The sequence below is a fragment of the Prionailurus bengalensis genome, chromosome D3 (genome assembly GCF_016509475.1).
Source record: "Prionailurus bengalensis isolate Pbe53 chromosome D3, Fcat_Pben_1.1_paternal_pri, whole genome shotgun sequence".
Classification (NCBI taxonomy): domain Eukaryota; kingdom Metazoa; phylum Chordata; class Mammalia; order Carnivora; family Felidae; genus Prionailurus; species Prionailurus bengalensis.
This window is the reverse complement of record NC_057356.1, coordinates 54,443,092-54,455,408: the sequence shown is the minus strand read 5'-3', so window position 1 is coordinate 54,455,408 and position 12,317 is coordinate 54,443,092. Positions and strand designations below refer to the sequence as shown.

Below are 12,317 nucleotides of genomic sequence, written 5' to 3'. Positions count from 1 at the left end.
TTCTATGAATTGCCTATTTGTAGTATTTGGCCATTTTTCTGGTATATTATGTGTGTTTTTCCTTATCAATTTATACGGGCTCTTTCTACTTTAAAAGAATTAATCCTTGCTAGCTGTGAGTGTTGTTAATATCTTCTCTAAACCACTGGTTCATTTTGTTACTCTGTTTAAATTTAAATTTTAAAAAATTTGGTATGATTAAATGTTTCAGTTCTTTCCATTAGAATTTATTATATCAGTATTTTGTTTAAAAATGCTTCCCCTTCTAAAGATCAGTTAAAGTTTAATTTTTTCTCATTTTAGTCTACCTTGCTTTTATGTTAGTGTATATTGTAAGTTAAGGATCTAATTTTATTTTACATACTTGTATAGAGAAAACCAGTTATGCCATCTTTTTCTCCACTGATTTAAATGTGGGGTGCCTGGGTGGCTCAGTCGGTTAAGTGTCCTACTTTGCTAAGATAATTTTTTTCATTATTGATTGGTTTTGTTCTGTGTTTATTCATATCAATTTCTTTTGGGGATGATTATCTTTTCATTGATGTGTTGATGTATTACACGAAAATATTTGCTGATAATGAACCATTTTTAAATTTCTGGAACTATTAAATTATAGTTCCTTTATGCTGTCTTCCCTCCATAGATGGCACAACCTACATTCTATCAATCAATAAGTATTTATTAATCACCCTCTTACTACTAATAAATCATTTTCAGTTTCAGTCTTAAGCCAAACAGCAAATTAGGCGATCACTTTTCCTTTCCATTCAGAAAATATAGATAGTGAATTATTTTCTTCCTAGGCAAAGAGAGAAGAGAGAGAGTTAAAAATCTATCATTAACTATTGCTGCAATAAGTTGTCCCCAAATTTAGCAGCTTAAGCCAATAAACATTTATTTTCTCACAAAGTTTCCGAGAGACCAGAACTAGGAGCAGCTTAGATGGGTGATTTTGGCTCATGGCCTCCTACAAGGTCTCAATCAAGTTGTTGGTCAGGATGGGAGTCATCTGAATAGATTGGAGAATCTGCTTTCAAGATCACTCACAAGGGGCTGTTGGCAAAAAGAAGCTTCAGTTCCTCCCCATGTGGGTCTTTCATAGAGCTGCTTATACAACATGAGAGTTGGCTAGCCCAGATCAAAAGATCTGAGAGAATTAGAGAGAGAGAGAAAATCTAAGACAGAAACCTTGGGGTGTGTGTGTGTGTGTGTGTGTGTGTGTGTGTGTGTGTATCCTATCTTCTGCCATATTCTGTTCTTTAGAAGAGAGGCCCTATATCCAGCCTACACTCAAAGGGAGAAAGAGGAGTGTATTCTGCCTTCATAATTTGAAGGCCTATTTTTAAAATCACACCTACAAACACTGTTTTTCTCTGACAGTAAATATCAAATATTATTCACCTCTATATGGCCCCATTCTTCACAACGTGTCCCAATTGTCCCCTTTGGGTTAGGATAAGAAGGCTTTACTTATTTTTGTTTCCTCCATAACGTAAGCCAGACAACTGCATACTCCAACCTGGCCATGGAAAATAACCAAAAAAGTGATGCTTTGAAATTTCTAATTTCAATGCTGAGAATATGAGAATGGTGTAAGGCAGTATTTTGGTGTTGATTTGTTTATGGCTGGGCCTAATGTTTTTGAAACCTTTGACTGGAATATCAAATAGTTTATATTATTCTTAAAATATTATAATTTTCACATGTATAACAGCAATAAAATAATATAAATCTAAATCTATGTAATGAGAGGGTTTATGTGTTGTGTTATATATATATATATATATATGTATATATATATATATATATATTATATTTAGTATTAAGGCCAGATTTATGTGATATATAGGAGTTGCTAGTTTTCATGAATTTATATAAGTCATCAAATAACTTGGGTTAAAAACAGAATCCATATAATTTTGTATAACATAGGAAAATGGAGAATCTTTCATTCTTGCAAGTGACATCTTTAATTTACTCTATTTTACTATCAGAGAATATCAAGCTTTAAATTTAATAAATATTATAGAAGACTAATAAAATTTAATCAGAAGGAATTTTTACCAAATGTATAAATGTATATTATATACAAATGGACATTGTATGCAATGCTGACATTGACACCAGCTCTTTGTATCTGAAATACCACGTCAATGTGGACATTGATTTTTTTTCATTCTGAATAGCTGCATAGTGATCATTATCTCAAAAGAAATATCAATGAATTCTGTCTTTGGGCTGCCTTCAGCAAAGAACTCACAAAGCAAGTACTGGAGCCCAACTTACCAAATCTACTACAAATTCAAACTGTCCACAAACCATTGTTAGAAAACTACTTTCCTAAAAATGAACTATTGGAACCTTATCATGATAAAAAGCTTCTGCACTGCAAAGGAAACAATCAACAAAACTAAAAGGCAACTGACAGAATGAGAGAAGATATTTGCAAAGGACATATCGGATAACAGGCTAGTATCTAAAATCTATAAAGAACTCATCAAACTGCACACCCAAAAAAAAATAATCCAGTGAAGAAATGGGCAGAAGACATGAATAAACAGTTTTCCAAAGAAGACATCCAGGTGGCCGACAGACACATGAAGAGATGCTCAACGTCACTCCTCATCAGGGAAATACAAGTCAAAACTACAGTGAGATATCACCTCATGCCAGTCAGAGTGGCTAAAATGAACAAATCAGGAGACTATAGATGCTGGTGAGGATGTGGAGAAACTGGAACCCTCTTGCACTGCTGGTGGGAATGCAAACTGGTGCAGCCACTCTGGAAAACAGTGAGAAGGTTCCTCAAAAAATTAAAAATAGAACTACTCTATGGCCCAGCAATAGCACTGCTAGGAATCTACCCAAAGGATACAGGAGTGCTGATGCATAGGGGCACTTATATCCCAAGGTTTATAGCAGCACTTTCAACAATAGCCAAACTATGGAAAGCACCTAAATGTCCATCAAGTGATGAATGGGTAAAGAAGATGTGGTTTATATATACAATGGAATAGTACTTGGTAATGAGAAACAATGAAATCTAGCCATTTGCAGAATAGAAACCCATTTGACAATAAATTATATTTAAAATAAATAAATAAGCTGGGGATAAAAAAAGAAAGAAAACTACATTCCTTTTTGCCATTTAAACTTTTTTTTCAAGTTTATTTTTTATTTTGAGAGAGAGAGAGAGAGAGAGAAAGCACCCGTGCGCCAGCATGGGAGGGGCAGAGAGAGAGGATTACAAGCAGGCTCCATGCTGTCAGTGCAGAGCCCAATGTGGGGCTCAATTCCACAAACCATGAGATCATGACCTGAGCTGAAATCAAGAGTCGGACTTGAAACTGACTGAGCCTCCCAGGTGCCCCCTTTTTTGCTATTTTAAATGTCTCAGAGTACACACCAACTGTTGCCTGACTCAGCTTTCCTGATGCCATTGAATATCCTTTCTCTTTGTATACAAAACTGAGGGCACTGAAGTTGAGTATCTTTTTTTTTCAAAATGACTCTTTTTCTGTTCCAGTGTTCTCCTTCTGAGTTTGCTATGAGAATATATACATTCTTTTCCAAAATTTTTGTAGTATGCACTTGAGGCTAAGCAGCAACCTAGTTACTCTGTCAATGGTTCTAAATTCCATTCTTCTAAGTGCATGGCAAGTCCTTACTGTGCCATTGCTAAAACCCCTTCCAGTGTGTCTGTGTCCCTTACCATTTTGTTTGTTTGTTTGTTTGTTTGTTTCTCTACCACTTCCTCTCTCATTCCACTTCATCTTCCCTAAATTATGAAGGAGAAGGAAGGAATATAATCATATCAGGAATAAATGATTACATTTCAAGGATATAATCATTGAAGACTTTCATTACAGAAACACAAGGTTAATTGAAGGTGGAGATGTCAGAAACCATTCCAGTTCCTTTGGGTTTCCAACCTCAGTTCTGTCTACCCAAAGTACTTTTCCACTCGCAACTTACTTCTCTCTCTTTAATTTTCCTTTTACCTATTTTTGTGTCTCTTACGTTTACTTTGTTTATTTTTCTCTTCTCTCATTAACTAGTAAGTTTGTGAAAGTCTTACTTTCTTCTTTGCTTCACCACTAAAATTTTACCTGCTCATTTTATTGAGTTAATTTCAGTATTTATTGAGTGATAACTGTTACTGACATCTTACAAGTGGGCTTTCATCATAACCATTTTCTTAAAATAGTTGTCAGCATAGTCAAGCCTTATATTAAATCAAGTGTCATTTCCAGCATCTTAAATATTTCTCCATATATATTATTGTTGATCATCTCATTTTCTTTAGTGTGGATATGTGTGTGTATATATGTGACGATTACTGGATGCTGATTCTCTCTTTGTAAGAATTCCTTCAGTTTTTATTCTGTCCCAGTTCTTTTTTCAGAGGCCTATTAGCTATAAATTAAAAACAAACAAACAAACAAACACTCTTGAGATATTACTCTTTCTTAGTTGATACTTAAGGAACTTCTCAGATTAAGTAGTTTAGCATTTGTATATGGACTAATTTAAGACCTTTGTGGCTACCTCAAGCCAAAATTCAGAAAACTGAATAAAATAGATTTAACGTATACAGCTGTTCTCTTCATTTACGATGTGGATGTGGGAAACATTACCATTCCGTTCACTTTGGTTAATGAGTTCCCACTTGTAAAATCTTTCACATGTGAGAGGTCCCACTTGTAAAAAAAATTACCTTCGGTTTGAAGAATTCCTCTAATATCTATCTTCCTCTTATTTGCCTTTTGTCATATTTGCAGATACCATAGTAATGGAGTAATCCACAGACTAAAGTGTCTTTAATGTCTTAGTGAGTACATTAAGATACAGCATACGCTGCCCCAATGGCTGTCAGAGTTGGCAGAAAAATTATTTTAATATTATATTAAAATTATTAAATATTACAGAAAACCACTTAATATTGACAGACTTTCTCTTCAAAAAGTGATGTTAATCTTTAATTCAATAGCATAAATGATGTGAAATGCCCTTAATGTAATTCCAGGAGTAATGTATTTCGGCACTTAACAAGCTGAAAATTCTATAGTTTTCAAGGTTATGTTTTCTTCACAAGTTGATCAATTAACAAAGAATAGTGGTTTTTTATTCTGTGGACCTGCATAAATACCTGTGTGTTGCTTATTATAATGCATAATGAAGGTAATGATTATAGCCAATTCACATGCAACACCAGGTGATTATGTTAAAAATTGTTTTTAAGTAAACTGTTTTATTGAAATATGCTTGCAGAAGAGTTCACAAGCCCTCCATGCACAGTCTGATGAAATTTTGCAAGCATCCCTAACATGTAGCCAGTATGCAGATCAATAAATAAAACATAAAATAACCATAATTCGTGACATGTTTTTATTCTGTTGTGAAGAAATGTTTGATACGAAATTTGTGGTGTTTGTTTTTTCACCCTGAAAAATACACTAAAAAGAAATCAACATAAACAATTATCCACATAACCAAAAAAAATGAGGTTTCAATGACAATATATTAAAGTGTTTTTTAATATGGTTTTTATCATTTATTTTTATGAACTTTATTTCTTTGAAAATAACCTTATTGTAGCAATTCTATATAGTGTGGTTATGTTAACTGTTGAGGGACAAATGTTCATTGTCTTGGGAAAACTTCTACTGTGTTAGTTGTTGTTTGGTTTTATATTAAACTTCCAAAAAGTATAGGATGCCTCATAGGAGAAATCTTTTCCTGTGTAAATTCTGTGTTGTATTAAACGTGTCACCTCTAACCACTGTGTCCACTGTACTTCAGTGCAGTGAGATGTTTCCATGCCACATAGTCAGAGGGAGGCAGATTAATAGGGAGTTCTAGCTGGAAATTTCTTCCCTGTTATTGTTCTCCCTCAGCAGTTGATGGCTAAGTTAATTCTCTTTAGTTTTGTCATGCTCTAAAGCACACATTGCCAAGCAATGGTGAGCTTTATGAGGAAAAAAAAGAAGCAATGGTGTCCATCAAAGTCCTAAAGTTGCATTTTTAAACTTTGGCCCGACCTGATGTGCCATTCAAAAAAGCTTCAAAAGATTATTTTTTTAAAGAAAGGTTCAATATGTCCCGAGGCTATCGGTTTTGAGTTAAACTGGGTGAAGTAGAAATATTTTACTCATCAGCTTTGCAGTCACAGAGTTTGCCTCAGCTAGAACAAAACTGCTGAGGCATTTAGAGAAAATTAACCCCCCATCCTGGCGGCCAGATGTGACTGGTTTCTGATGAATGCACATGAGTGGGCTGAAAAATCAGGAGACTGTGAAATTCCTGTCAGGTCCGTACAGTGCAGAATGGGCTATTGACTGCTTTCTATATTTCCCTCCATCATTCTTCTTGAACACTGCCATTAATTTCCTCTCCTACTCTGACTTGTGTTTTTGCCCCCTCCCTCTTCCCTTTAGCTCTGTCAGCTGCAAAGAAGGATACACAAGGTGTGGCAGAATCACTTCAAACTGGTGGTCCTCTGCGGCCAGATGAGGCTGGCCAAGTTCCAGACAGACTCTCAAGAGAGTATTCAGAAAATATTAGCTGTGCAGGTAGGTGATTGCAGGGAAGTAGGAAAGATCATTCTGATCTAGATTGAAAAGCAAATGATGGGTAGTGTGATGAAGCATTAAAACCATATCCCATCAGAGTTTTATAAATTTTTAACCTCTTTAATAAACTGGAATTGCATGAAGGATGAATTCAGTAAGTTAGCATATATACCATGCATACTTTGGGGGAAAAGGGAGATTGAGCTTATTTTTCACAAACCTCAAAACAGATTTTTTATAAATATATTTGGTGTAAATATATATTTTCAAATCTTCAGGCTTTGCAGATGCCATTCAGCTGTTTAAGAGATACCGTCAACAGTTGCCTTGTGTTGCTTTTGTGTGAAACCTCCTTCAGTGAAAAGGACACTTATGTTTATTTTATTTAACTGTTTGCTTTCCCCTTCCATTTTGAAAGAGGCCCATCCTCTTCAAATTTGGAGATAACTGTCTTTGAAAAATAAGTAATTTGGGATTAGAATGTAATAATGGTTCCAGATACATGTGAGATTTGACTATTTGTCTCTGTAGAAATTTTAGTGGATCACTTGTCTTTATTTCAAGACTCTGATCTGTTTAGAAACCCCTATTAACTATGTGAAGGCTATTACTGGAAAATTAAATTTGTAATTCATATTTTACTAGTTGAAATGTCATAATATGCATAAAAAGTGAGTTCCCGAAGGAAAACAAACACCGCCTTGTTCTAGTAAAAGAAAAAAAAAAGAAGTATCTATTCTATAAAATAAAATGCACACACTCTTTAAAACCACAATTTTCATAAACTTGCAGCATAAACAATGCATGCTGAACCTAAACACACCAAGCCTTTTTCTAAATATTTAAATTGTATGTGCATTTCATGATTCTTTTGCCACAATTGAAGAATTTTGCATAACACTTCCAAAGCTGGTGGCTTTTTTTTTTTTTTTTTTACTTCTTCATTTTTACTGGTGGCTATTTTTGCTATTTTCCTCTGAGGATGTGTGTGTGTGTGTGTGTGTGTGTGTGTGTGTGTGTGTATCCCATTCAAAGTACATATATAAGGTGTATATAGACTCTATTTGCATACGTATACTGTATATAAGGATTCCACTGATAATGGATTATAATAAAAATTTTAATAATAGAAATTTAGGGGCGCCTGGGTGGCGCAGTCGGTTAAGCGTCCGACTTCAGTCAGGTCACGATCTCGTGGTCCTTGAGTTCGAGCCCCGCGTCGGGCTCTGTGCTGACGGCTCAGAGCCTGGAGCCTGTTTCCGATTCTGTGTCTCCCTCTCTCTCTGCCCCTCCCCCGTTCATGCTCTGTCTCTCTCTGTCCCAAAAATAAATAAACGTTGAAAAAAAAATTAAAAAAAAAATAATAATAGAAATTTAGAGTTTTGAAAGGTAGAGCTTAAAGGTGTAGGTTGAATAGATATTCATATACAAACTTGAGTATAAATTACAATTGCAGTATTTCTGAAGACAGTAGCACGTGTTTTTTGTCCTTAAAAGTCTGTTGACAGTACATTAAAAATTACGGAGTGACTGTGATCTGTGATTCCCTTTTAAATATTCAAAGGTAATTTTGCATGTTCTAATTATTATTTTAGGAAAATCTCATACTACTGCCTAAATGTAAACATTCTTAAAAATCTTACAAATGATAAACCCTCATTGTGAATTAGGATATATTTTGAAATATTGAAAATGTCAGTAGAAACTTTCTGAATATTGGTAAAGTGAACTCTCAAATCATAACCTATAATACTCCTTACTCTAAGTTTTTATTAAAATTAACCCATACATTTTTTTTACCAAACTTGATTTTAAGTTACTTATTTTGATGGTTGTTATACAACAGTGGAAATGAAAGGTTAGAAATGATAGGTTGGTATCAGTAGGACAACTCAACTATTCTGCATTTAGAGAGACAGTGGCAAGGCTGGATTGTATATGGGGAACCTGAGGAACATAACTTAGTGGATTCTTATCTGAGGGAGATGCCTTTAATTTAGAATATTTCAACCTTGGCTCTTAATAGGAATATAAAAAATAAAATTTTCAGAATCTTGCCATAAAACTATAGAAACATGGGCAATCCTCTGAAAAACTCAAGTCCTAAACCGTCAACGTGGTACACAATGACCTTCATGACCCAATCCCTGCTAACCTCCCCAGCTTCATGAACCCTCTCCACATCAGTTCCTTAGAGTCTATTTCAGCCACTTCAGAATTTCTCTAGTGTGAAACCTCTTGACTCCTTCTTCCTTTCCTGTGCCTAATGTCTTACCTCTTTCTGCAATACTCTTTACTGTACCCGTTAATGAACACCTGATTCAAATCAAACATCTCATCTACAAAATCCTTTCTGAGCACTTCCCCCACCTTCTTCTTCTTTGACCTCTTACTGTATTCTGTACATATCACCAAACCACAGTTTATTCCTACTGCTGTGCTTTTCTTCCTAGAAGATTCTAAGCTCCTTTAGAGCTTTATACCATCAGTGAAATTAGTTCAATTCTTGCTCAGTTGTTTTTCAGTGTGTATGATAGCAAGCCATTGAGGTTTTCTGAAAGTATCCCATGGCTATCTTGTTTTCACTCATTATATCAAAAATCTTTAAATTGGAACATGATAGAGTGATTTAATATGTTTGTAGAGTGAGTCTGCTGGTGTTAGTCTCTACGTTTTGAGTCAACATGGCTAAAATTGCTTAACAAACCAGAGGCTATTGCCCTCTGTTTTCATATGATTTAGCAGCATGTCAATACTAGGAAACCTAACATTTTATATTTTGAAGGTAGTATTAAAATGCCATAAGATATTAGTAAATTATTTGATGAGAAAATCATCTGATGAATCTTTTGAAAAGTAAACTATATATAACTGATATTGAGCAAAAGCAATTCAAAATAGTGATGCATAAAAAAGAAACTTTGTTTCACCCTTGGGCTTGGAACAATTACTTGCAGGACTATCAGAAAAAAAAAAGCATAATTGGTAAATCTGCAGATGGCAGAAAACCAGGTGGGCCAGATAAGCTTTTGAATAACAGTGATCAAGCAGAAACCAGTATGATGAACTATAACTGAAATAAAGAATTTGCGTATTTGACATCAAAGCCATTTATTAAATATATATAAATATTTATACATATATATATGGATTTTAGTTGACTGCAATTTTAATATGATCCAAAGTGAGCTATTACAGTCTTAAGACCAATGCCATGTTCCAACTCTGACAAGCATATGAGACTTATTGAATCTGATAGTGTAGGGCATATTTTATAGTCCTAACCTCATATCTAAGCCCATTTAAAGTACTATTATTGCATTATTTTTCTCTTTTTACTTTTGATTTATTTAATATAGTGATATTTAATACCTCTTTGGTATCTCATTTGGAAAAAAGACTGGAGATTAACTCATTATTTAAATGAGAATATGATGTGGCAACAGAATGTTCATGTGATCTTAGACTTCATAGGCACAAATGTTTTGTCTTGTTAAAGGAGATGATAGTTCCATTGCCTTTTTCCAAAAGTTGAGTATATCTGCAGTATTTTATACAGGTTTGGGAACTATAGTTTAAGGGCCATATTGATACACTAGAGAGCAGCGATCTAATAAAAATCAGGGAGAAGGAAATATATACAAATTTAGAATGTTTAATTATAAAAAGAAAAGACCTTAGAAAGACAAACATCTAAAGGATTAAGTGAACATTGGCACATATATATTTTGTTGACCTCCAGAGGGCAATACTTGGACCCATAGTGGAAGCGGTTGGATGGTGAGTTTGGGCTCAAGAGGAATACACTCTTCAGAAGTATTTTTGTCCAAGCATGCACTGCTGGTGCTCCAGCAAAAGCAGTGCAGTGATTGAGGGAGAGCAAACTGGCCAAGAGTCAGCCCAGAAAGCACCTCCTCAGGCTGTACTCCTGGAATGTTCACCTGACCTTGCACAAACCATTGTGTGTGGTCTGTATCCCTTCACCCACTAGAATGAGCCTTCTCCATTGAAAAGCATGTCTGGTTTGTTCATCTTTATCCTCTTAGCACCAACAATAGTTCTTGAAACATAATGACTCAAAATATTTGTTGAGTGAGTTGATTATTATGTGGTTCATTATGTGGTGAAGTGGTTTATTAAGATTCAATGTGATAACCTTAAAGGTTCTTTCAAGCTTTAGGTGCCTAGAACTCTGTATAGTAATAAACAAAAGCATTCTCTGGGTACTTTGCCAAGAATTCTGATGACACAGAAGTAAGGTGTTTAATCATTTCAGACATGTGCACGTGCATGTGCATGGACACACACAAACAAAATACATATAGGGACAGACCAATTTCTTATTTTTGGAAGAGGACTTTGCAAATTTTAAAAAGCTAGAAAAAAATACAAGATAAAAATCTAAATTCACTTGGTTAGAGGCTGGGAAGATGGTGGAGTGGGAGGACCCCTAAGCTCGCCTTTTCCCACAGAGACAACTAGATAACACTCACATCAGCTTGAATAACTCAGAAAATGACCTGAAGTCTGGCAGAAAAAAACTCCACAACTAAAATTAGGGAAGAGGCCACACTGAAGAAGGTAGGAGGAGTGAAGACGAGGTTTGGGAGTAAAACAGACCAGACCGTGGCTGCCAGCAGTGGGGAGGGTGCGGAGAAGGCTGAAACACAGACTATCACACCAGAGAGCCCTCAAGGGAAGAGGAAACCCCATAATTGGCTTTGAAAGCAAGAAGGACCAAATCTCATGAGTTTTTACAGTTACCAGGACTTAAAACCTGGGATTTTAAGAATCAGGGGGCTCAGCTCTGTGAGAGCCTGGAGGCCATTAGGAAGGGGAGTCCCCATCCTTAAGGAGACAATCCAACAGAAGCCAGTAGAGATACAGCATGGAAGCAGCGGTTTGGAAAATACCAGGGACATACAGAAGGGAGAGTTATTTACTCATTTTAGAGCATGACCAGAGAGGCAATGATCAAGGGGAGACCTCTCCAGCAAGAAAGAAGCTAGAAGGTGCTATTTACCTCCCCTGCCCCCAATAATAAGCACAGGGCCACCTGTGGGGACCAGCATGACACCTACACTTGGCACTTGCTAACTAATTAGCTTACACCAAGCCCCATCCCCGCACTTCTGTGGATTCACCTTTCCAGTCACTCTTGCCTCAGTCCCAGCCTTGCAGGTCCCCTCCCCCAGAAGACCAGCACAAATCCTACCATACATCATCTCCCAACTTAACCATTTTGTGGAACCTCAATTGAGGCAGCCACAGTAGCAGTGGCAGCAGCAGTGGATCTCATTTCATAAGCAGACTAGCACATGCTTTTTAAAAATGCGCCCTACCTGGCCAGGGACCCAACATTGCACACAACAGCAAAGAGAGTCTGTAAATGGCTAAACTGAAGGAAAAAGTGGCTAGGACACAACAGCAGGGCACATGCAACTCACATAGGAGACCCAAAGTGCCAGGTCCTAGGGAACAAGGGACATTGCACTACAGGACTCTATAGGCTGTCTTCTTCATAAAGCCATTACATTCAAGAGCACGAGATGTAGCTGACTTTCCAAACACAAAGAAACAGACACGGAGAGAAAGGCCAAATAAGGAGACAAAGGAGTATGTTGCAAATGAAAGGACAATACAAAACCACATCAAGAGAACAAAGCAAAATGGAGGTAAGTAAAATGCCAGATAGAGAATATAAAATACTGATCATAAAGATATTCACTGGACTTGAGAAAGAGT

The 12,317-nt window shown here is 36.0% G+C and overlaps 1 protein-coding gene across 3 annotated transcripts in view; it reads left to right on the top strand.

Moving 5' to 3' along the window:
• Positions 1-12,317, top strand: part of CCDC178 (coiled-coil domain containing 178) — a 406,037-nt gene that overhangs the window by 356,991 nt on the left and 36,729 nt on the right. For 2 of the 3 annotated variants that reach the window (XM_043558557.1, XM_043558558.1), the window contains one exon: positions 6,438-6,572. In XM_043558557.1, the coding sequence (XP_043414492.1) occupies positions 6,438-6,572 (135 nt within the window). Of the gene's footprint in view, positions 1-6,437; positions 6,573-6,850; positions 7,445-12,317 lie in introns of those variants that run through there. The other variant, XM_043558559.1, reaches the window with a different exon arrangement.